This window comes from Sceloporus occidentalis, unplaced genomic scaffold (genome assembly GCF_023333645.1).
Source record: "Sceloporus occidentalis isolate IW3139 unplaced genomic scaffold, rSceOcc1.0.p SCAF_2, whole genome shotgun sequence".
In the NCBI taxonomy this organism is placed as follows: Eukaryota; Metazoa; Chordata; class Lepidosauria; order Squamata; family Phrynosomatidae; genus Sceloporus; species Sceloporus occidentalis.
The window spans coordinates 227,919,174-227,946,212 of record NW_028316982.1 but is presented as its reverse complement, the minus strand read 5'-3'; the positions used below and the strand labels follow the sequence as shown (position 1 = coordinate 227,946,212).

The following is a 27,039-nucleotide window of genomic DNA, read 5'->3' as shown; positions in this document are numbered from 1 at the left end:
GGCCAAACTTTGCCCAACCCTGGTCTAAAAAGATTGCAAGACTAGGTTTGGTAAATTCCTAAATGGGAAAATAAATAGAAATCCAATGTAAGCCTGCTTGAGGTCCATAATGCAAGAAAAATACAATATAATTGTACTAAATTAGAGTTTTAGTGTGATGTTGAGACTTACTCACCCAACTATTTTTCTCTGATGGCAGCACAATGGGTCTTTTTATCCCACTGCTGCCACCAATATGTGATGACTACCTCCCTAGCTTCCACCAAATTACACAATAAGACTCTCGAATCCCTCACTTGAGTGACTCCCACACTTTTCCTTTACTTCTGGGCCACTATGTAGGAAGATGGGGCACTCACTATTTTGAGTGTTCTGAGCAATGAAAGTATTATTAATCGCTGGTAGCATTTGGCTTATAGTTTCTTAACCTCAAGCGATCACGTGTTGAATCAAAACAAAAAAAAAACCCCTTTATTTACAAGATAGTTGGTTACAGTATCTCTCTTCTGGTTGATATTCAGAGTTCATACAGTCTTTATGTGCTTAAACAATTATATTCTAGAAGTGGTCTCTAGGTTATAGTTTCACATAAGACATTTGACTTGACACCGAGCTTTAAAGCTTTGTTGCTACTTTATGATTTTTCAGCCAAACCAATTCAATTTCCACACTTGACCACTTTTTGGCCATCCTGGTTACCCAAAACCCCTTCTAACTGCCCCTTTCAGCAGTGTATCTCAGCCACCTTGGCTAGAAAAACTTCTCAGGGTCTAAGAAACCTCTAACTCAGAGCTCTGTCCCTATCTGATCCCTATCCAATTCCACACTTCCCACTCATCTTATTTATACTTGCTCCTGGGAGTAGCCCCCACCATTTCTTGGCTAAACTCCCATTGGCTGATGTCAGGCTCACTCTGATTGGACATTGCGAATGTCCCAACCTGTCTTTTCTCCATTCTTCCGGATGTTGTTAAACTGCAGCTCTCATAAGCCATCCTTATTGGTTAAGGTGGCTAGGACTGAGAAGAAATGAAGTCCAACAACATCTGTAGGACAATACATTCCCCAGCCCTTTGTGTGTCTGTGCCTCCAAGCTGCCTGTCAATTTATGGCGACCCCGTTCCTTCACAGGATGTTCTTAAGCAAGGAATATTCAGAAATTGTTTTGCCAGTTCCTTCTTATGAAATATCTGGTATTCATTGGAGGTTTCCCATCCAAGAACTGTACTAGAGAATAAATGGGTGGTGAGGTTATACAGCTTCCTCAGCTTGCTCAGATATTTCTCAGATATCCTGGATAATATCTTGCATTTGTCATTGAAAACAGGGAATGTTCACAGAGCAACAGCAATGAAGATGATAAAGAAGACGCATCTCTCCCCACACAGAGGTACATGTTTCTTTCATCAAGGTAACACACTGAGGAGAAAGGATACAGTTCTTTTGTACCTCAAATGTGAAGAGACAGATCACATTCCAGTCATGGGCTTCTTCTGTAATGTTAATTTTTGTATGTCATCTACCAACATCAAGCTACCCCAGGAATGATTTTTTTAAAAAAATCCAAGCATTAGAACTACCTTATTTTCAGTGGCATGTTTTTCTTTCTCAACTTTTGCCAGCGTTATTTCAAGGTCATCAATGTCTTTCTTCAGCTCAGAGCATTCATCTTCCAGCTTTCTCTTCTTGGATGTCAGCTCAGAGTTCATCTCCTCTTCATCTTCCACCCGTTCAGTCAGTTCTTTGACTTTGGCCTCCAGCTGGATCTTGGATTTAATCAGCAAGTCACATCTTTCCTCTGCATCTGCCAGTGTATCTTGTTCCTGTTGAGATTTAGAGACTGCATTAGTGGCTAGTAGAGACATTTGTTAGCAAACAGATTCTCCTTCATGGTTTTCTCCATCGTCCAGGACGCCTGCATGCACCCAAACATCTGTATACCAAATTCTAAGATTGGAGGAAGCCATGTAGTCACCACTGTCCCCAGTGCAGATGATTAAGAGCTAAAGTCAGAGTATTATTATTATTATTATTATTATTATTATTATTATTATTAACCTTTATTTATAAAGGGCTGTAAATTTACACAGCGCTGTACATACAATCTTTTTAATTGGACGGATCCCTGCCCTCAGGCTTACAATCTAAAAAGACACGACACAAAGGGAGTGGGGGTGGGGAGGGGGCATCTCTAGTAGGATAATACATATAAAATACATAGCAATACAGGAAATGATTCAATAAAACAGGGAAGAAAAGAAAGTAGGAAAGTCTCTTTCTAAAGGCAGTTGTTTTGAATCAGAAACTCCTCAAAATAATTTATTACCATTATCAAAATTAACATGCTACTTTACTTGTAGCATTACTCACCACTTTTTTCACTCCTTTTTTTTTAAAAAGGAACCCCAGCATTGATAAATGAATAGCACAAAACTTGAAAAAGTCTGCTCAGAATAGTTCTACAGTGACTTTTAACAGTGACTACAAAATATTATTCTCTGCACCAAAGAAAGCAATATTATTCTCAGAGATGTGATATTCTGCACTCATGGTCAAACAAAAAAATAACTTATTTCTGGTGAATATACTACTTGTAACTTCTACTTCAAAACTCTGGGGGAAAAACATCCAGACCTGAAGATCAAGGGGAGCCCACTAGCCCTCAAAGTAGTTGATTTCCTTGACAAATTTCTCCTGAAGTCAGGACATTTCTTTTCATTTTGCAACTCAGCCTAATTTCCAGCAACTTAAATCTATCATATGCAGTCTTGCCTTGTGGGGCAAACCTTTTCAATGTGTAGCCCTTCAGCCATCATGTCATCTATCGTTCTACTCTTCTAATGTGGGAATATTAATTGTGTGTCCCATTATAATCTGACAGATGGATCATGGGATTGACTGGAATTTCCCATCCTGGCAAAAGGGTTTCTCACAAAGCCCATTAATTATGGGTTTACTTGGTGGAGATCAACAATATAATACAGTTATTAAAAAGCAGATATCAAAACTAAGACTTCTGGTTGGCAATGGTGGAAAACTGAGACATAAAACAGACAACAGAGCTGGGATGTGCTCCCCTTTTTTGGGTGTTTGGGTCACACAGGAGCCCCATTTTCATAGAAAGTAGCCTCCTGGGCAAAAAAGACTCAGAAGAGCTCTCTCGGCTCCATTGCCTGCTCAGGTGTCTGAAATTTGACAAACTTAATACCAAACAGAGCCTGTACAGCCAAATTAGATGTAAAAGAGTGATGATTGGACTTTTTATCATCTGTTTGTTAGACCAAACAGATGATAAAAAGTGGCTAAGCAAGCTTTCCCAGAAAAGGTGTTTCACCATATGCTACCATCATGAAAGGTAGCAAAGTACAGGTCCATAAGTATTCATAACCATCCAATGCTATACGTGTCTGCTGAGAAAAAAATCTGACTGTGTTCCATGGGGCATACTCCCTAGTAAGCAGAGTTAGGACTGCATCCTAAATGAAATTAGTGTCACAGACATACTACTATTCTGTAGCCACAATTTCTCATGTTCCATCTGACACCGGACTTAGGAGAATGAACGAGTTAATAATTATAAACCATTTAAAATGTTAAAGCTGCAATGTGTAATGACAACAAACAGTCAGTCACATTGGGACCCAATGACTGAGTTCTCATACACAAAAATGTGTATTCTGTTATCTTTAAAAATAATTTTCTTGTTATTTCAGTGGCACACTTGCAAATTGTATGTAAAATGCCACTTCTCCAAGTTTAACATTTCCTTGTTCCAACATTTTACCATGGTAACCAACTCTACATATTGGAATATGGATTAAAAATGTTATTATTTATATCCAAGCATTTTAAGTTTTTTAGCTCATTTATTTACATGTAAAGTATTGTAAACTAACTCACAGTGAAACTAAGGTTGCAATTCTTAGCTGAACAAATTATGGAGACCAGTTATTGTTATATTCTTTTAGGGTATTTATTTAAAGACAGAAGCCAGAGAAGTCTAAATTTAATTCAAAATAATGTAGCTATCAACTACCAGCTGGATATGAATGTGTCTAATGACTGCCTTTTACCATGAGAAAGAAATTCTGAGAATATTTAATCGCAAGATACAATACTTGAAAAGAATAAGCAGCACTTATTTCTTCCAGATTCTGAAGACTTTAAAATGTACAATGTAAAATTGTTAATTTCCACAGCTATTCTCCATCTAATCATGGCTCTCCTTTGTAGTGTTATATACCTCATTGCACATGTTCATGATTTTTAAGTGTGTTTGTGTGTTGTTTGCCTTCAAGTCATTTCTGACTTATTGAAATCCTAAGGCAAACCTATCCTGGGTTTTCTTGGCAAGTTTCTTCAGATGAGGTTTGTCATTGCCACCCTCTGAGGCTGAGAGAGTGTGACTTGCCCAGGGTCACCCAGTGGGTTTCCATAGTTGAGCTTGATATCCAGAGTCATAGTCCAATGCTCAAACTACTACAGCAGGCTGGTTTTTGGAGATGTTGAGACTTGGTTTGTCTTTGAAGTTCTTAAAGGTTGGACACCAAAGACAGCCCAAGTTTCAACATGACCAAAAATATATTTAACGAGCTAGAAAGGACCTGTCATGTTTCAACCTGTTATGTACTTTAGGGCCTTTCTCATGATAATAAACATCTGAGAAGACCTTTCTGTTCCAAATAAATGACTAATGACTACAAGGCCATAGTTTAAAGAACTAAACATAGTTTAAAGAAAGAAACTTGTGCTGTGCAGGTGTTGTGAAGACAGAGCTTAGTAGATAGGGGCTATCAAAGCACATATTGGATTGAAATCTGTGAGTCCATTCAAAAATTGAAGTGTTTTGCTCTCTGTTATGTTCATTAAGAGTCTTTTCACGTGGTTTATGTCCAGATGGTTTATGTTTATGTTATGTTATGGTGTTTGCTATGTCCATGTGGTTGCCTTAGGGTTTTTTTTAAATGCAGAGTTAGTATTTGATTGTTTACTGGAAAAACAGGTTTTGACTTCCAAGACACCAGTTTCCTGAGCATTTTGATTGGAATCATTTGTCACTAGAAAAATGATTATTTTTCCAGATATAACACATCCATGAGTATTGAGATTGTGGAGAGATAGCTGTATGTCTGTGACAAGCACCTGTAGGACAGTCTGTCTTACATAGCTAATGTTGTGACATGGTACATCACTATTCTGTGACATCTTGATTTAAAAAAAAAATGCCTGAAAGCTCTGTGCTCACTTATTGCCTTATTCCATGGTGGAAATGCTTGTAGTGTCTACTTTTTAAACAAAAAGAAGAAGGGATGAACCACAGCAATATGAACCCTGCCACAATGCCTTGCTACACTGATCAATTTTCAAGAGTGCTTGTAGGAATTATTTTGGGGAAGATTAAAGCTGCACTGTTGTGTGAGCAAAACTCACATGCATAGTACAGGCAACTACTATGTGCATGTTTGCCTTCTGTGTGAGCACACATGCTTCAGTCCGTAGTGTCATGTTTAGCAACATTTAAAAGCTTGCAAACAGTTGGAAGGAAACCCTAACTACTTGAAGTGTGGCAACACTAAAGAGGAGGCATGTTTATATGGAATCAGGTAAATATTTATAAAAATTAAGAAGAGGGACACCATGCCCCCTCCCAACAAAATTAGTAATTAAAAATATATTGGGTATTTCTGAAATCACCCCCCTTATCACAACACTGACAGTGCCAAAAGATTTTTCAGAGGATGTGTCTCCATGTTCTAGAATTACTTCCCTCATCTTGGAAACACTGGTAAACACTGCTGGAGAATAACAGTGTGTGTTTTTTTTTTTGGGGGGGGGAGTATTTTTGCAAAGATTGCTAATTAATCATAATTTCTCTATATTACTGAATATCATGGTAATAGTTGTGACATAACTAGAAAAATCAAAAGCATATCTTTAAATTACAATATCATATGCACAGCCTAAATGCATTTACATATACATACACATAGTTTCATGGGGCTGAAGTGCCAATTTGGTAAAATATGATGTTTCTAAAGAATTTATTTTTATAAAAAAAATGTTTTAATTTAAAAAAATTTAAAAATAAAATTTAAAAACTAGGGGCTCTCCTTTCTCTTGCCACTAAGCCTCACCCCATCTCTTCAGTATTTTAAAGAGACACAGGTAAAGGCCACAGCCCTTTCTGCTGAAAGACAGATGTTTGAGGAGCAGTGGTCTCACCTCCCCCCTTAGAGTGTCACCTGGAGCAATCCATACACCCCACATCCCCCTAGTGACACCACTGCATATATTTACCAGGCTGCACCACTGAACCAAAAAGAAAATGGAGGTGACATAACACTGAAACACTTCTAGGGCTAGATGAAGGGCTGGGATACATGTTGCTCATCCTTGCTCTGAACTGTTGTCTCTCAGCTGACTCTGTAAATTGATGCAGATTCAGCAGTAGAGATTGGATGCTGCCTTAGGTATTCGGGTTCTGGTGGCTCATTTATACAAAGACAGTAATGCATATCCAGTGATCAACATGGCTTAGTCCATTCTACTTCCCGACTTCTGAGGGCAAATGTTAAGTTTTGGGGGAATAACTGATTCACAACAGCTAGCAAGAATTTGTATGGGGGCAAATGAACTGTGGTGCTCATTCCCTGTAGCCCTGGTTTATACATCTTGTCCTTTAAAAAAAAATCAGGATGGAGCCACAAATACAGGGGTCTTCCTAGCAGGAAGGCATATTTTCCTCCTCCTCTTTATTCAAGAGACCTCAATATGGCAGTGTTGTCATTAACATGAAGAGTTAATGTTCTTCTGTCTGTCCTTGGTCCAAAAAGCAAGTGAAGCAAACCAAACAATAGCTCTTTGGTTTTGTCCCAGGCAGTTTGAGAAAAATTCACATTATCTGCTCCATTCCCCCTTGTACCCCATGGTGAAAATCTTTGACAATCTGTTCTCAGTCAAAGCCAGTTCTTGTAAACAGCACTGGTGCCTTCAGATTCTATTTTTACTAGATACTGAGAAGCGTACTCATAATTGCTCTGGCAAAGTCTTCATCTCTATTTCTCTATTCATATCACTTTATGATTCATAGCAAGAACCATGCAATTAAATGAATTGTATTCACTGTATTAAGGGAAAGAAAGAAAAATGTGACTCTTCTGTTAATGCACCTTCTAAAGTATGATCTAGTTCATAAAAGTTATTCCTCCATAAAACAGATAGCTTTTGGAGACCTAATTGTACCAGCTTTCTGGTTCATGTTAAAGAAAATTATGCTATTGTAAATCTCATGCACCACGGCCAAGATTGGGTCCAATACATCAACAAAAATATTTGATCCACTCACTGCTTGCAACTGAAGGAGCAGGTCATTCTTCTCCTGAACCAGCGAAACTTGTTTTTCTTCCAGCTCTTTCCTCCTGGCTTCCGATTTCTCCAAGGCCTCCTTTAATTTTAGGAACTCTTCCTTCATATTTGCCATCTCTTTTTCAGTTTCTGCAGATTTCAGCAGGGGTTTGATCTTAAAGAAAAGCTTCATCCATGGCCAGTTTTTCACAGCCATAAAAGCTCTGATATTCCATTGGATCACAAGGAGCGCGTCTCTGTTTTTAAAAAGAAGAAACAAATTCTCCTCAGTTTTCAAGGTGTCTAAGTAAGATATTTGAAATTTGTAAATTTGTATTCTTAATGTTTTGGCCCTCTCACATGATTAAGGCTTTTTTAAAACAAAAATTACAGTAAAGGCTATGTGTGATTTATTTATTTTTGTCTTACTAAATCCTACAGTATTTGGACATGATTTTAAGGTTCTAATCTTTATTTTATATACTACATAGAGGACATATCCACTTCTGCTCTACATTTTCCACTTTTAAGTAAATCGAGAGTTATTTAAATCTCTCATGGCCTTCAAAAGCACATTCAAACATAATAACAGCCGCTGCTGTCAGTTTTTATGCTATTGTATTGTTTCACCATATTAATTTGTTCTGTGAGCTGCCTTGAATATTCCTTGAGGTCAGGAAGACAGAAGATGGACATCTACAGTAATATCTATATCTGTATAAGCTATCTATTGCTTATTGTTCTTCTGCATTGCTTTTTAAAGAATAACTTTTTATCCTTTATAAGAAAGGCCATATACTGTACCAGCATTTACCATTTGTCCTCTAACATTCATTCCAAATGAGATTATATTGCACTCAGAGAGCTTTGAAAATTTTTTTCTCTGGACTATCAGGAAACCTCACCCAGCCCAACCAGTGGCTTGAGAATCTAGGAGTTGTAGTCTGACAAAACATTTGCAAATTCTGGTTGTACTGATTAAGTATAAAGAGAAACAAAACATTTTCTATTCCCTTTCAGAGCTTCCTAAGGTCAAAATGACTGCCAGATGTCTTACGTCAAGGAATCACTTGTGTTCTAGTTATATTGTCCCTTCCCATCAGTCAAGAGAACCAGCATGATGTAGTGGTTGAATTGGACTATGACTCTGGATAATAGTGATTGATTACCCTCTAGGCCATGGAAATCCATTGACTGGCCTTGGGCAAGTTACACACTCTCAGCCCCAGAAACCTCTATGATAGATTTGCCTTAGGGTCATCATAGGGAAATGACTTGAAGGCACTCAACAACACCAATCAACCATATTTCCAGTTGGGGAGAATTTGTCTTCAAACATGTCACAGCATGAGCAGACTCCTCCATAATACCTTCGCTCAACAATCTTCTGGAACTCAATGCGCATCAATCTGCCTCGTGCTCTTGCCTGAATGAGTGTTAAAATCTTGGCTAGTCTCTCATCCCGCATTTCTTCCAGATGTCCCAGGAGGCCAGCCTTAAAGAAAACCTGGAAAAGTTCAATTCATTTAGGACCACTGCAGAATAAAGTCAATAAACCTGTGTTTGTTTAACATGATCATACAGCAATAATATAGGATAAAAGCTGGAATTAGTTTCCACTACAAAAAAAAAAACCTCTAAAATGAATGTGATACTAGTGAGAAATAACACAAGTTCTACTCAGTAGGTCTGTTTTAGTTGAAAGTAACACTGTCTTTAGCCTCCAGTCTGATTAGTTAAGGTTGCTACTTGTACGAACAGATTTCTAGAGCAGCAGCAGGATAATAATGATAATAGCATAAGATCTTGTACCTTGTCCTGGCAAAGTGTCCTTTTTATGGAGATGTTCATTTGCTACCACCCTTGATATGTTTTTACATCTACCACACTTACAATGATGCCCCACTTTGCTTAAAGAAAGAGGAAAGGACAGAATTTAAAATCTCAACATTTTAAAGCTTGTGATCTAGATCACTATCTTTCTCAATGTTTAAAAAAATCATAAAGATGACTATTAATTCTACTCTCTTTCATTATCCATCAATTTCCCTGAAAAGCTAGCTATTAGTAATAATCAGTGCCACTTTAAAGCATTACAGGTACTATCAGACCTGTAAATTACATATCTCCAGATGGCAGGCTACTGATCTCATGTCAGATTTACTTCCTATTCTATTTTTAATTTTATCTAATACCGAATATTATGATTTGCTTTTATTCTAGCTATTTAATCTGTAGGGTTATAAATATATTTTTTCACATGGGTTTCCTGACCATTGTCAGTGCCCATTTCCAGGAACCTATCAGGCTAAGGTTTGTCAAAACAAACTTCTTATCTAGAGATAGAAAAAATATTTGTAAATATGACAATCTCAGCAAAGTACAAAACCCACAAAAGAGTGATACTTTATTGGCCAATCAAAATTCAGAAAATACATCATGCAAGCTTTTGAACCATCACTGGCATCTTCATCAGACAAAGATGTTAAAAATCATATAGGAAATTAAAAGTGATGATGTTAGAGTTATGGGCCTATATATTATCACAAATGCTATTTCTGTTGTCAGTTAAGATGGTCTCTAGAGGAAGACCACAAACCAGACGGATAGATTCAATTAGGGAGGTTATGGGCAAGTGCTTGCAGGATCTGGATAGGGCACTGAAGGATAGGGATTCTTGGAGATGTCTCATCCACAGGGTTGCCATGAGTCAGAACCAACTCAATAGCAGCTAACACCAATAAACAGTCTCTGCCAAAATAGTTTTTACACTCTCAAACAGTAATCAAGCATCCCAGTTTAATCCAAAGGGGTAACACAGGGACAAAGCAGATGGCCCTGTAGAAGCAGCCTCTGGCTGCTCCAGTCACAATCACACTGGGCCACTGCTGTGGTCTGAAGCTGAATCTGCCAGAAGTCAGATTATTCTAGCTTTTTGCTGTGGTGGCAGACTCCTTCTGGCAGCACAGGAGTGGCTTCTCGCTGTTTTGGGGCATGCATCCTTTGAAAACCACACCTCTAAGGTAGCGAGAAGCTGCCATATTTTGCCTGTGTGTTTTGGGCCACAGTGCATTCTCCATCATGGGCTTTATTCTTCACCTTATTTCCATCACATACTTCTCCTATTTTCCCACTAACATGCACCATATGGAAGAGTGGATTTGTGGCTGAAGCAATCAAGCCTCTTACAGGACCAGTGGAGAAGCATAGAATCAGGTCTCATGAAGTTTGTAACAGAAAACCTGAACCCTTCACTCATATGAATGTAATATAATACTACATACATATGAATATGTAAGTAGAGCTTGACAAAATGCATGATGCACACCCCCAAACATTCACAGATGGGGTTGAACATTGGTGAGAGAGAATACATGAATATATATTCAATTATTCACACTATATACATGAACACTGGGGAGGAGGAGGGATGATGACATGTCATCCCCTGGAAGAAAGCAGATATCATTCCTTCTTCTCAGCCATACGGGGACTGGGAACAAAGGGCAATAAATGACAGGTAACAACATTTCAATCCATTAAGCAACAGAAAAGTAACTTCCCTTGAGATTCAGGCTGCCCCTGCCCTTTCTTATGTTGAATTTCTCAAGAGGTCCTTATACTGTTACATCTGGGAAAAGGTTTAGAAAATAAAATCCTGGAGAAGTTACTTTTGGGGATTAGAAATACTAGAATCCCACAACCAGCATAGCCCATTGTAATCTTATGGATGGGTTTTCCCATAGCACTGTCTTTATTGCCATTGCTAATGATATTGCAATGGAGGTTACCTGTGTCCCAAGCAAAATACCAGAGTACACTCTTCCATTCACTCCATATCAATTTCAAACACTTGCAGATGGCTGTTATGAAAATTTGCTCAGAGATTGGAAATGATCATTTAATAATAATAATAATAACAACAACAACAACATGACACCTCCAAAAATCCCCCAGCCAGTATGATGACTGGCTGAGGACGTCTCGGAGCTGTAGTCCTCCAAAACTAAATTTTCCAAGCTCATCTAGGCCTTTCACCCATCTTTTTGGGCAAACCAGCATTGCTCCCTCAGTTATACAAGCAGCTCACCAGAACACTCTCATAACACAGATGTATAAAGGAAGAAACTTCAACTTCCTTAGTGTGCCTAGGTCTCAGATCAGTGACTGCTTGTGTAATATGTGTCCAGATGGCTTTGTTTTGTTTATATTTGCAAATCAGAATGTCTGTATCTGTCTGAACCTTAAAAGGACTCAGCTTACATTCTTTTGCTTGGCATAAGAATCCTTGCTGCCTGTCAAAAGTCAGAATGTTTTTACTTGTAATTTCCTATCTTTAACCCATGTTGATAGTTTAAGTAGGGCAACTGTTGTAATATTTATACTCCCCAATGTCTGTTAAAAGCAGAAACATTAACAACCCAGTCATTTGCTAGAGGGCTATGCTTCAGTGAGGGGTTGAGGGAGGGTTTTGATTTTGGTTTTTTTGCAGCAGCATTGCCTTTCCTTCTTCCAGCACTGTCCTCTGTGCTGAAATCTTACATAAACTCTCTGCCTTACTGGGGAAATTACATTTTTGAACTCCCATAACCCCCCACCCAGTATAGGCAATTCTAAAAAAGTAACTCTGCCTAGCCTGAACATGTCACTTTTTTTTAAAACAATAACTCTTATATTGGGATTTATAGGACTTGTAGTCCAAAAGGCCTTGTAATCATCAACTACAATTACATGAATAAAATAGATATATATGCAACTTTAAGACAGTGCTTTCACCTTGAGATTTCTCCTCTTCATCCTGAGGACAGAGAAGAGGGTTCAGGCCAAGATCTGGCAACCCTACATTTGGCCACCATTTTGGAGTAGAAGTGGCATTGTTTTTCATGATGGGAGGCATTGTAGCTTACCCAGGGATGGGGTTAGGGATGGAAAAAATGGTCAGCAAAATAATTCTTTATTTTTGTGCCTCCCTTCTTTACCCCTACTGTTTCTTAGAAAGGTCAGGACATCTGATATCAAGCTTCTAGCAATCTCTTCCCAAAACCTATTGATCATGTCCACATCTGTTTAATTTCATCAGTGCTGCATCATCAAATGCTCTCAGCTGATTCCCTGAGCTGAAGATTAAAACAAACTGCTTTACCTTTGTGTGTCCAAAGCGGTACTGATTGATATCAATATCTAAAGAACCAAGTAATTTTTCAGCAGCTTTTCTACTGTCCACAAATTTGTCCTCGGGAATTGCAGAAGGATTTAGAATGCGGTACCTGATAAGTGCAGATAAAGAACACAGAAATGAGATTCTGAACATAATCTTGACTGGAAGCTTTATCTCCTCCCATCCCAGTTCTAGCCATGAGAAGGGAAATGTATTCTGTACATGCCCACTTTTAAAAACATCACTACATATTGTTGAAAGACAACTATAATAGCATGGCATAGAAAGCTCTATGATAAATTTGCCTTAGGGTTGCCATAAGTCAGAAATGACATGAAAGCACACAAAAACAACAACAATATCCTTTATGCCTTTCAGAAGGAAAATTAAGCTGCTTGTAGAAAGAATTTAGACAGGAAATTCAGTATTCTTTTCAGCCTTCAAGTGGACAATTCTCTAAAATGTTTAACTATAAATCAGTAGATTTGCATATCAAAAAAAAAAATCTTCAAGGAGCTTAAATCCTGCCTTTCACATCAGATATCTGATTTCAAATTCTCAGTAAATGTTTAAGTGGCTGGGAGAGATCAAGGGTGGATCAAGGGATAGATCAAGGATGGGGAGCCTCTTTAAGTTGGAGAGACGAATTCAATTACAGAGAAATTCTCAAAAGGCCACATTTCAGTGGCAGATGACGTCCAAAGTAAAAAGGGTTGCACAAAAATACTAGCATATTTTACCTTAAAGCTCTTACTCTCCATAAATAAGCCTTATGAGAGGAATTTAAAATGATGGTGTTATGGAGAAGAGCATGGGGCCTTTTGGAAAAATCTAAAGGACCAGACCAAGACCACAGAATAGTCAAATATGTATTTCTTAGAGGACTTACCGAATGGAAATTCATAAATAAATTTTAAAATTCATTTTCAAAACTCCTCAATTGTCTTCTTCACTTGTTAAAATTGAAAATAAACTCAGTCCAAGGTAGCATGTCAGGTCACTACCTTGGATGGTCGTGAAGTATGATAATATATTTGAGAGAAGACAGCTGGATCCGTGTAAGATGAGTGTTGAATCCTATATGCAACCTGAAATCTAGCTAAAGAAGGCAGGAACTGAAACATTTTGTTAATTCATTTATAAAGCTCTATTTATTAATCACTCTAAGAAATATACATCAAAATTGATACAGATATATTGATGTGATTAACAAACAGAACTTTATAAACATGGCAAAACCTTTGGATTCTTCTTTTTTTTTTGGTTACACAAATAAATGGGAGCTGCATACAGACATACAAACACAAACACACACGTCCTTCCTATGTTAATAGAACGTTATAGAGATCTTTTATCCCAATGTAAATAATATGTGGAAGAAATTAACAGCAACAGTTACTGATCTGAAAAGAAAGATCCTAAAGAGACACCACTAATGTTTATACCACCTTTGCTTAAAGTCAGCATAGACAACTCTGTTTGGAAAACCTTTGCGACAAATACGAATTCCTTCCAAGACACCATTACAGCGAAGCTGATGAAGGACAAGGAAAGCATCCATCACACCTGGGAAGGAAAAAATAGTGAAAGCGGGGGAGAAGGATTTTATTATAATCAAACAATGAGAACATTGTGTGTGTGTGTGTGTGTGTGTGTGTGTGTGTGTGAGAGAGAGAGAGAGAGAGAGAGAGAGAGAGAGAGAGAGAGAGAGAGAGAGATCTAAGAAGATGTACCATCAAAAGGAAGATTTGATTTACCTGGACTTTTTGTTTCATTGGGAATAATACAGCGCACAAAGTGGGGAGCTGTAGATTTTAGATTGGTCATCAGTTTGTTTAAATTTTCCTGTAAAAAGAAAGGGAGAGTAAAAACAAGTTAAATCATAGAACTGTTTTCGCCCATCAGCACATGGAAGATTATCAGGAGGCAAGCATCCTTCTCTGGTCATTAAACCATCTCATTTGTGGGGTCAGGGAGAAGATTATCACACACCCCTGCACTTCTCCCATTCTTCTCCCATTGGTAAACAGTAATGGGCCCATCATGTGGTATTAACGGAAACTCCCATTAATACCAAATGATGGGTCCATTACTATTTACGGACAGTAGAAGAAAAGGATAAGTGTGTGGATGTGTGATAATCTTTCCCCCGATCCCACAAATGAGACGATTTAACAATGGGAGAAGGACGCTTGCCTCCTCCATGTGATAATTTCCATTGTGATGGGAAATACAATGGCTTGGAATATCCTCATTTTAGTATCCAGAGTTATGTCTTTACAGTTTATGATCTTGTCCAGTTCTCTCATAACTGTTTTTCCCAAACCTAGTCGTCTTCTAATTTCTTGACTGCAATCTTCATTTTCATCAATATATGAGCCCAGCTATGTGAACACTATTATTTCAATTTTCTCCTTGTCTAGGTGAATTTTTGTAGATCTTCTATAGCCATTATTTTTGGGTTTTTTAAATGCATCTGCACTGTAGGAATAATGCAGTTTGGCACCATTTAAGTGTTGTAGCTCAGTCTTATGGAATCCAGGGATTTCTAGTTTTACAGGATCTTTAGCTTTCTCAAAAAGTACTGGTGCCTCACAAAACTACAAATCTCAGGACTCTGTAGAATGAAATCAAGGCAGTTAAAGTGGTGTTAAACTACATTATTTCTACAGTACACATGTATTCTGCTTTTAAAAAAAGAGCTGGTGTGGTGTAGTAGTTAAGTACTGGACTAAGATTCTGGGAGACCAGGATTCATTCCCACTCAGCCATGGAAACCCACTGGGTGATATCTGGCAAGTCAGACTCCATCTGCCAGTGCCAAACATTCTCTGAATAAATCTTGCCAAGAAAACCTTATGATATGGTTGTTATCATTCAGTCAACTTGAAGGCACAGAAGAATAACAACAGTGAATACTTTTGAAAGGTCAGGATCAGACTGAGGCTTTGTTACCTTGGCTTCTTTCAATAAAACAGAGTTTAAATTTTAAATGAACTGAAATTGTCAATTTGGAAGCAATCAAAAACAGCAGTTGGTTTAAAACAGGAAGCAGATGCTTCCAATATTCTCCTGTGGTGTGCTGCTAATATTACAACTCTGTATGAAAGAGAATTTTTAAAAAGCTGTCTTCCCAGAATACACCTTTACTTTCATAATCAAAAGAAGACCTCCAGACCCTGTCTCCCTAGCCTAAATAGAACGAGGGGAGGGAATAAAGAAAAGGGAGGAGCACCTGGTTGTTCTATTGAACAGCAAATAGCAATGGGTTAATGCTTTAAGGTCAAGGCTGGATTGCTTATGCCATCTCATTTTCCTGGGCCACCTGTCAGAAGTGATAATGTTGCGAGGGGCTTAGAACTGGGACAGTAAAAACTCCATATCACTCCCTTTGGAGTGAACTGGAGATGTTTTGCTCCCCTTTATCTGTCAGGACTCCCTACTTATGTAAATAGCTAATAGATCCCTGCTTTAGTGATTGCTAAGGGGTTTATTACACTGGGGGAAAAGACGGAAGCATCGTGGAATGCTCTCGACAGCATAGTGCAATTTGGCAAAGATTATCACACAATATTACAAATATCCCATTATTATCCCGTGAATAAACAGAAATTATAGCACCCATGAATAAAAAGCAGTGCTATAATTCCTGTTTAGTCACAGGATAATGACAGGATATTCGTGACATCGTATGATAATCTTTGCCAAATTGCACTATATTGACAGGAGCATCCTGTCTTTTTTCTCATTGTGACAAACTTCTAACATAGGAAGGGGGCATTCACACTCATTTTTTGTCTCAAGGAGATGTGGATCACTGCACTGATGCATATTGGCTTTGTTGTTCCCATTTTGTTTTGTGTTCGTGAATCTCTTCAAGTCCTTTTAACCCTAGCGTTATTCACACATCCCATCATTTCAGGTTAAAATGGAGCTGCCTCCCTTCGAAGGAACAATACAGAGTGATCCAAATCGATTTGGAAGCTTATTCACACTGCCGATGATGTAGATCTTTCAGGAAAAGTTGGGAACCCCCCCCCAAAAAAAATATCCTGGGTTAAGCAGATTTTTGCCAGCTTCCCCCCCCCCCCCCCCCTCAAGTGCATGGCGTGCATTTGGGACATGTGTGAACAACAATGATTCAACCATAATTCATCCGAATTGTATTTATGGCCAGCAAGTCAACCTGTCTGATTAATATAAGTGGGAACTGCCACAGCTGGTAGACAAAATTGTAACCTCAGCAAGGCAATTACATCCCTTGTCCCTTAGTTTCTGTAGATGGTTCTCAGATGTATGTTAATAAATAAAAATAAAACCTTTGAAATTCTGTTTTATCCATCACTACTGATGCTGTTATGTGCCTGATTGTTGACTCTAATTGATGGCAACCTTATCATAGTATTTTCTTGGCAAGATTTATTCAGAGGTGGCTGAGAGAGTGTGACTCACGCATATCATCTAACATTTCACAGATGAAAACTGGGACACATGTGGCCAAGCAACATCAGAGTGTGGTCAAGATGGCAAAATGTATTACTGGAGCAATTTAAATGTAGTTGAAAAAGGATTAATCAGGATTATCTCTACCAAGTCACAACATATGTGCTTGCCCAAGGTCATCCAGTGGGTTTCCATGAATGAGCAGGGATTCAAACCCTAGTCTTTTGGAGACCTAGCCCAACACTCAAACCACTATACCACACTAGTTCTTTCATCCATTATATTTTTACCTATGAATCATATTCATTTCTACACCGTATCTCTACATCATATTTTTAAATAAGAGTTAAAACAGACCATGTCAACAAACTATTAGAACAGGAGCAGGTGTTTAACGGCCCACAACTACTCCAACAACAATTTGCACCTCCAACTGATGGTTTTAGCCATCACAAGAAATTAAAGAAATTCTGCTGAGAAACATGCTGTGCAAGGAACATGAACCTTGCTTTCTAACACAACTGCACCCTAAGTGCCAAAGAAGAATTCTGCTAACAGTTCAGGAAACAATCAATGTGTGGGGCTTTAATCTCAAATACTGAATTGGGTGGGTGGGGGAAATCAAAATATAAATTTTAAATGTATTTACCCAAGAAACTGGAAAAAAATATATCTTGAAAGGACACCCTTACAAGATCTACTCTTGTTTTGAATATACAAATTTTTGTTGGTAGAAAGACAAACGACACATTATACTTAAAAGGAAAATGGAAAATTACTTTATGCATTGATGACACCGTTTGGAAGGATGCACCTTTCTTGCGTTTCTTCTCTCCACTTTGATCAACTTGCCATTTTAGTAATGGGGAAAAAGAAACACAAACAGAGCAACTGAGTTAAATTTTGATTACAGCACTGAGAGAAAGGACAGATTTCAAGCCTGATTTAGAGGTTTATAAACAAAATTCTAGGAAGAATTTTCCAGGGTTCTGCTGATTTTCTTTGGGCTCTGTGAGATCTTCAATCTGTATGATGCCGCAATGCACCAAAAGCAATGCATGGGCATGATGCAACCAAGATTAGCCATACATGAAGAACCTATTTTAGCATACTTTTCTGCATTTTTCCTAATCACTACTTTCCTACACTTTACCCTTCAGAATACATACTCTGATGGAGAGATGTAAATGAATTCTAAAAAGGAGGAGCACACTAGAAAAGTGCATACAGAAAAAAAAAATCAGATGTGCACATGCTGCTTAAACATTCTTCAGGGGAAATGTCTCTAGAGTTATCAAGAATTTCCTGTTCTTTTTGTTTTGATTCTACCTGCATATTCTCATATTGCATCAAAATTCTTTCTTGAAGTAATATCCCAGGTTATCCCCCCATGTTTCCTCTTCCTCCTCCTATTGAGCAGGAGTGACATCTCGACTTATGTATCATTTCAGAATTTTTCATCCATTTCCCCTGAGCCTTCATTATTATTCAGGAGTAATACACAAAGTGCTAATGTGCTCTAGTAATATTACACTAGTTAAACATTAGGATCATTCTGTTTTGGTGCAAACATTTGTCTACCCTTCCCTTGATCTCTGTTGAATCTGTGTCATGGAAACAATAGGTGTGTTTACTGGCAGCAACCATCTTAGTTTGTACTATCCAAGACAAATAAGACCGAATAGAAATACATTTCATTTTGCAAAATACTGGGTTAATTTAAACTGCCCTAGGAAGCAGGAATAAAAAGTCCTTAGTAATACAGGAGTTTCCAGGAAATACTCTGGGTTGAAGAAAACGTGTCTATCTCCAAAATAAAATAAGTTTGTACAGAAATAAAACCTCAGACTTTCATAGACCTTCTTCCTTTCTGGAGGGGCTATTAGGGAAAGACACTCAAGTAAGGATGAGTCAGGCACACAGAAATATATGTATGGGAAAAAGCAAGGGAAAAAATGATGGATTCTGTTCAACAACAAAGCAGAACCAGGTATAGTCCATATACGGAGGTGCGAAAGGAAGTAAATCTGCAGAAAGGGACTTGATAGATGTGCAAATATAGGAACATTTAACGATCAGTCATCCATTGATCAGCTGTTGATGGTGACAATTGTTGGTACTATTCTGAAAATCTTGGTTCTACAATGGTTTTCATGTACTGGTGTAACATAACAACTGATGCATCAGTGCAATGAATTGAGGTCATTTCAAATGTTAAGATGTTCCAGTGCTAAGAATCTGCGTTACATTTTTCATATCTATCATAATTATCTCAAATACATATATTTTTCATGGATATACAGTATACATACTGGGAGTTCATAACTGGGTTCAAGTGTAGGATCTCAGAACCCAGTTTTCAGCAGATGTGATGGTCTAGTATTTTGCAAAATGAATTGTGTCTCTGATTGTCTCAGATAGTACAAACCAAAATGGTTGCCCCCACTTTGAGCCTGCCCCACCTGGTGCCTTGCGGAGAGGCAGGAAATAAATAAATAAATGCCACTGAACTCAGTACTACCTTCCTGCTCCTGTTCTGCTCCTGTTTCTCTCCACTGCCATGACTTGTTCACTTGGCCACTTGCTCAGATTATGATAGTAAGGGACACATGTCACATGCCCACTTGCATATGAATTCATTGTCTCTTTCTCTCTCTAGCCATTAGTGGGGTCTGGATCTATAAGTGGTCAAGCCAAGAAGTACCACTGTCCGCAAGGAGCAGCAATGGTGATTTGGGCAGTGGTGAGGACTTTCAGGATACTATGGCCCTAGCATCTCCCTAGTCACATGAATTGCTGATTGCCAGGTCTACTCAAGCAACAAAAGAGTCAACATCCAGCTCTTTAAATAATATATGGGCAACATCCTAACTTCCTCTGACTTACAGCTGTTCCTTGAAAAACAATATTGACCTGCTTCAGACTTTAATCCTTGGCAGTTAAGAGGATGAGGTAGCAGGTGATTGGAAAGATCTCTGCATGAGACCCTGGAAAGCTGCTCTCAGAAACAATTTTGATCTAAATGGACTAACCGACTGGCCTGATATAAGGCTGCATCCCATGTTTTTCTGGCGGCATATTTAACTATCCAGCTTGAGATTTACCAATTAGTTTTATACATTGCATGGTTCAGTGCACACATTAGTTTCCAAACTCAGTGCAGTTCTTTTTATCAAAGCAGTGCTTCTGCCACACTTTAATTCACTGGGATGTGAAGATTTTATCAAGTATGTTGCTACCCATGAGGACTGAGAACAATGGCACCAACCCCATTAATTACACCTATATTAATCAACTGTCTTCACATAGTTCTGAATACTGAACATACAGAGACACAAGAAGATCCCTTATTTCACATTAGACCTCTGGTCCCGCCAACTCAGTACTGTCTACTCTGTTTGGCAGCACATTTCTGATGTTGCAGGCAGTAATCCTTTCTAGACCTACCTCGATATAAAGAGATTGAACCTGTGGCCACCTGCATGCAAACAATCTGTTCTACCATGAACTCACTTCCTTAGATCAGGAGTTTGCAAAATGGAGTCCATGGGCTGCATGCTGATCATCAGAACCATTCTGTGGGCTCCAAGCCCCCCCCCCCCCCCCGCCCCCGGATCAATTATTTTTTTTAAAAAAATGGCTAAAATATATCTTTGCCCCAGCCTGCTATGAGGTTGATGGCATTTTCCCCAAGATTTGGCCACCTCCTGGAAAAAGAGAGACCTTTTTTTCCAAAACAGTAAGTGACTTATAGTCACTTCTTGTTGCTTTAAAAAAAAAAGGCCTCTCTTGGGCTTAAAATGGTCCAAGGGCCCAAAAATATGCTGAAATGCTCCTCACATTTCCAGAAGGTGTTTGGGGGTATTTGGAAGCAAACGATTTTTGATTATTTTGTGGGAGTCGTGCAGGGGATGAGGCCCTCTGATGTCTCCTGTAGGGGTTAATGTGGCCACCCCAAAAAAAAAGGGTGAAAAAAGGACACCTTTCACTTGTCCCCTGATGGTATGGGTTTAAGTAAAAGGGAAGAGAGTGCATTTCATATTACTCTTCAGTAATAACTATTAAAATGGCCATGCCCTTTGGCTGACACCATAGAAAGGCCGCAGAAGTGATCCAATGAATAATGTTCTGTGCCAGACAGAAATCTCTGAAGAAGGGCCAGCAATTCTCAGTTACCTGCAATGACTTGCAAATGGCAGATTTGTGTCATTTCAGCTCAGACCTTTCTCTTAGTCTGTATTATGGATCCGGCACTCTGTTCACCATTCCAGACACCCTCTTATGATTCATGACAACTACATCTACCCAAATGAAGTTCATAATACATATGCTGTAAATGATTGTGGCTTGAGGATATAATGGCTAAATTCAAGTAATGAGTCATAGTCTTACTTATTTAACATTAGTATAGAGAAACCTGCAAATTGCCATGCTCAAAAAGCAGTGAAATGGTTAGTTAAGAATTATTTCTGCTCTGCAGAGGTTTCCCATGGAGCTTTGAGATCTGGCAGTGAGAACTACTCTGTTCTTTACTTATCAAGTACTGTATAGATTATTTTTTTTAAAAAAATAGAGTTGTGCTTCGCTTACCCTTAATGATAGGTTGGAAATGTTATTTTTTTCAATCACAGCTGCAAGCATTCCCCAGCCAATGTGGCCAGTAGGGGATTCTAGGAGCAGTAGTCCAAAGAAGTGATTTCTCCCCCAAGCTGTGTTCTTAATTTAAAGATGGATGGGTGCCTTTGTTTTTAAAAAGCTTCAATAAAGTAAATAATTCAGCATAGCCTGTGCCTACTGGAAACAAATTTATACTATTGCTCTTTTAAAAACTTCATTTTCAAGGCATACAGATATTTTCTATATCAGTCATGCTTTAAGCACCCATTACTGGCTTGTACACAATGGGGTCATGTAGTTTTTCAGGGAAAGACAGTAATGTGCGCTCCCAGTGGGTGTCTCACACAACCACTGTGTCTCACACAACACATCTCCAGTACTCATTCTGACAACCCTAGCTCTAGATCATGCTGGACTACACATCCCTTCATCTGTGGCCAACATAATAAATAGTGAGGAATTTTGGGAACTGCAGTCCTTTGGAGAACTACACGATTCCCGCTCCTGACAAAGAGATTTAAAAAATTCCAGAGCCCAACAGAAATATAAGGCTCCATTTGACTGGAACATGCATGCCATTTGTTTAACAGTACTGTAAATTTGCACCTTCTAGTATTTTCATGATCCATTAAAATCCAAGTCTGTTTTTCTGTACATTATGCATTACATGGTAGCATTCCCTCCAACTGTATCAGGAAAGTATAGACAATCCTCTCTCTCTAGCATGTGTACCTACACATGTTTACCAACACACATTTGCCACATTCAAATTTGCACATATAAAGCACTTTATGGATGCACCTGGAATTCAGACACAGCATGCAATGCCTATGGTGTCAGGTGATTTCAGACTATTTTGAGCCAGCAGGAAGACTAAATTGAATCAATGAAAATGACTATCTCTCTGCCTCCTACAGAGATGTTATGAAGGGAATTACATTTAAGGCAGCAAGACTTTCCGATATCATGAGCTGGTATATTTACTCAGCATCTCTTCTAAGCTTTGATCTAGGAATTAAAGTGAAGAAGGTCACTTCACTTACCGCTGTCAGCACTGACATAATTTTCAAACAGGCTTGCCAAAAGTTTGTTGGAAGATTTTTGAAAAGTGCCCACCACAGTTTCATTGAGTGGATCTTTGTTTTTCTCAAGCCAGCCAACAATGTTGTAAGGTACCTAGAAAAACATGGAGATAGATGAGAAATAGGCTGCATCTGCACTGCAGAAATAATGCACTTTGACATCACTTTAACTGCCATAGTTCAGTGCTATGGAATCCTGGGATTTGTGGTTTGTTGTGGCACCAGAGCTCTCTGACAGATAAGGCTAAACATTTTACAAAACTACAAATTCTAAAATTCCATAGCACTGAGCAATGGCAGTTAAAGCAGTATCAAACTGCATTATTTCTGCAGTGCAGATGAAGCTGCAGAGACAAGAAATGGAAGAGGCAGGACAGAAGGTAAAAGGAAAAAGAAGACAAAGTCGAGGAAAGATAACTTTCGTTTGTTACACAGTCATTTCATATTCTTGTTTGTCCTATGTCAATGCCAAGGTCAGCTGAGTAGTCAATTATCCTCATTTTTTAAAATCATCCCCACAATATATTCATCTACTTGATAACATATGCCCAGCTCCTAAAAAAGTAATCCCACATTGTGCTTATTTATGCAGATATTTGTTTCTTCCTACCTGCAAGGAAGCTATCTTGCAATGAGGAAGAACACTGATCAATTTAGGTCAGTTTTGTCTACCCTGACTATTAGTGCCTCTCCAAGGTTTCAGTCAAAAATCTTTCTCAGTTCTGCAGGTACTGGGCATTAAACCTAGGGCCTTCGGGTAAAGCCTGTTTTCTATTTATCTAACCATGTGGTCCTTTTTTATCCCAATAAAACTTTTTCCAGCCCCACCCCCTCCATTGGCACTCTCTTCATGCATATAGAATTATATTCTACCATTCTGTGGAATTTAATTTTATTAGGATTTTGCGGTAGAAGTCCAATACACTGGAGGGGAAAGTTTCAATGGTGTTCAACTCTGTAAATGTCCTAAACTTACCGCTCCAGCATAATGCAAGAGTTCAAAATGCGCTTCATATTTCCGTTTTTTATCAGGCCTAGGTTTCTGCAGGTTGGGTGATTTGCCAAGATGGTTGTCATAGAGCTTGGCTTTGAAAGTCATATCTGTGGCTTTTGGAAACATGCATTCCTCTTCAAGGATCGACAAGATGCCCAGGGGCTGTTCATAAACATTATAAGAGGATAAATGTTAGGATTTTGTTTTCAAAAAACAACATTTGGGTTAACATCAAGGAATGCCACATGTGGAGAATATGTTTGCTGTAGCCATTAATACATTACTCTATCAGGCTGCTAGGAAACATGGTGACACAGTGTGAAAATGTTATATTTTATGCTGATTGCTGACATAATATTGATGCTTTGCTTTTCAAAATGCTTTAAAGGGCTGATATTCTTCTCAATAAATCAGCTAGAAACCCAAGAGAAAATTATTATAGCTCAGGTTTGTTCATCTTGTAACCTAGTGAGCCAAATACATCCCACTAGCTATTATTCTGCTCTGACAAATAATCATCCAGCCCACCCCTCTTTTGGAGTCCTAAGTAGCTATCAAAATACAGGACATATACTGAGGCTGCAAAGCAATGCTTCTCAATTTCTGATCCCTCATACAAAAAGTACTTTTATTTCCAGAAGCCCCAGCCAGAATGACTAACGGTCAAGGATTCTGGGAATCAAGAACCAAAACCTTTGGAAGGCCTGAGGTTGAGAACAGCTGCTCCAGAGCATTATGGTGTGTGCTCTATATTTAGCTTCTTGAGTCAAAAGGCTTCATAAAATGAATGGGGGGAAAACTAATCATGGAGATTGACTGTAATGGCTATTAAATTGGGAAAGAGTACATGATGTTTTTTATTGTTTTTAGTCCTTTCCTGAGCACTATCTAGGGGAGAAATCAAGAAAGTGAGAGGGTTGCCTGGCATGACTATTCTTTAATTATAGCAGTAGTAGTATAGCACCACTATGATCAATCTATATCTATATAAATAAATATGTAAATGTTTGTTCAAAATCTTAAATCTCCGAAAGTTCTTCCCCAATTGCTTTGAAATTTTGACACAACTTTTCATTTGAATACACACATGTTTTTATGTACCTAATATGTTTCTATGTATAGATGTCACACCTGTGACAGGTAAAAATATGTTTTTAAAACAGTGCCATCTGTTGGACGTAACAGCAACACACCCCAACGGATATGCCATTTCAGTTTAAAAGATTGCAATTCCCAATTCGATTGGCATTTGCAATCACCATCAACAAAGCTCTGGGCCAATCTTTAGAATTTTTCGGTTTAGATCTAGACACGGATTGCTTCTCACATGGACAATTATATGTTGCATGTTGTGGAGTCGGCAAACCAGACAATCTCTATATCTACACAGACAATGGAACAACAAAAAATATTGTATGCCCACAAGCATTGTGAAATTAAATATTTTAGAAACGTGCGGTTTCTCTTTTCTTTCTTTTCCATTTAACCAGACTGAGCCACAGCAACGTGGCCAGGTACAGCTGGTTTTAAATAATATTTTTATCCTTTTAGAAAACTCAAACTGCCAAACATTTTATTTTAATTTTATTTTATTACCTCATTTTATCTTCACAAGATAGGTTAAGTTGAAGATAATCCCTGGTCTTTTGTCAAGCAAGAAGCTTCACAACTTGGATCTCCTTCAGACCAGTTTGATACTATAAGCACTGTGCAGCATTGCCTTCTAGGCTGATAGATTTTGCTATCAGTGAATAGTGGCTTTGATGAGACTATCCATACCTTTTCTATTAAATCAATGCAGGCCTGCAAATCCAGTCCAAAGTCAATGAACACCCATTCGATGCCTTCTTTTTTGTACTCTTCTTGCTCCAAGACGAACATGTGGTGATTGAAAAACTGTTGCAGTTTTTCATTTGTGAAATTGATGCAAAGTTGCTCGAAGCTATTATACTACGAAGGGAAGAAATCATAAAAATCAATTTGCATAGGATCAAACGGAAGAACTGAGGCATGTGTGTGTGTGTGTGTGTGTGTGTTAGTATACAGTTTGAATTCCTTTAAAAATAGCTTCATTTTTAATGTGTTGAATATGACAGCATATTTTTCGGTTATGGGATCACTGATTTAATTATAAGTATGGCAGTGACAGGGGTTTTTTTGGAAAATATTTCCCAAAATCCCAATAAAAAAACTAATCATATTTAAGTACCACTGACATTAATGTCAAGTACAACTTTCAACAGAAACTGAGCCCAATGAAGTTTTCTTAGGACTAAAGCACTTTCATTATGAGAGATATTTCTCATAAGAAAATACTTTCAGATTATGAAGTCACAAAGCTAAATTTAGGAGTCAGAGTCACACCCAGATGTTGTTACAGATCTAATGAGAAAATGCAATAAAAATGTATGCAAGTGCATAGCATTTTTCACACTAAGAGCATAAGAGAATTATATGTTGAGCTTTCAGGACATTGTAGTAGAAATCTGGGAGAGTAGAAACCAAAAACGATTGCCTTGCATTCCCACCAAATGTGCTTCTTAAGATGTCAGGACCAAGAGAAGGATGCTGAGAACTTGGGCAGGCTTGCAAAGTTGTTCAAAATCCTAACTAGTGGTGGCTTCCATGGCAGTGGGTAGTGAATCTACTCCAGGCTTTACATCAATGTCAGTACCTTGCATATTTTCTTTATGAACTTTATGAACTATAATTCTGAGTTTATCTGGTGTCCCATTGACATGGGGGCCATTGCTAGTCACCACTGACCCAAACTACTGACAGTTTTTTTCCTCCCAGTCTGGATGCATGAATATTGTTCTTAATCAAGCTGCATACTGATGACTGGCTACCTACATTTCTGCCTGATATACTAAGTAAGCTATAGAACACTGACTCTTTCAGCAAATTTGATCTCCTAAACAAAACCAAAGGATTAAAACCTGTTACTTTAAACAACTCTGTTACTCTTATGGCAAGGCTTGGTATTTTTTACTCACATCAAAGATCTCAAAGCCAGCAATATCCAGTACACCAATGAAGAACTGCCTTGGCAACTTCGTGTCCAGGGTCTTATTGATGCGGGTAACCAGCCACTTGAACATTCTATCATATATTGCCTTGGATAAGGCACCAACAGAATAGGTAACCTACAGCAGAAATGTGAAACAATGAACAGATAAATAGCGTATAACACCCCTTTCCATGGCAAGATGGCTGAAAACAATCTCATTGAGCACTTCACTTGATCATTTAAATTCTATTGATAATTGGGACATAGATCTACAGTACAATTATTTAGCTAAAGCTGTTGGACACCATTTTTAAGTCCTGTAGCTTCAGCCTATGGAGTCCTGGGATTTGTAGTTTTACATGGTCTTTAACTTTTTCTGTTAAGGAGTACT

At 38.3% G+C, this 27,039-nt stretch overlaps 1 protein-coding gene across 1 annotated transcript in view; it reads right to left on the bottom strand.

Annotated features, from left to right (window-relative positions):
• The window catches only part of MYH15 (myosin heavy chain 15), a 117,165-nt gene that overhangs the window by 47,364 nt on the left and 42,762 nt on the right, over positions 1-27,039 (bottom strand). Inside the window, exons 14-24 of the mRNA XM_089508158.1 lie at positions 26,635-26,784; positions 25,418-25,588; positions 23,621-23,800; positions 22,606-22,738; positions 17,725-17,792; positions 14,260-14,347; positions 13,951-14,068; positions 12,488-12,611; positions 8,715-8,851; positions 7,346-7,601; positions 1,581-1,823 (exon numbers count right to left, since the gene is read on the bottom strand). Coding sequence (XP_089364284.1) covers positions 1,581-1,823; positions 7,346-7,601; positions 8,715-8,851; positions 12,488-12,611; positions 13,951-14,068; positions 14,260-14,347; positions 17,725-17,792; positions 22,606-22,738; positions 23,621-23,800; positions 25,418-25,588; positions 26,635-26,784 — 1,668 coding nt within the window. The remainder of the gene's footprint in view (positions 1-1,580; positions 1,824-7,345; positions 7,602-8,714; positions 8,852-12,487; positions 12,612-13,950; positions 14,069-14,259; positions 14,348-17,724; positions 17,793-22,605; positions 22,739-23,620; positions 23,801-25,417; positions 25,589-26,634; positions 26,785-27,039) is intronic.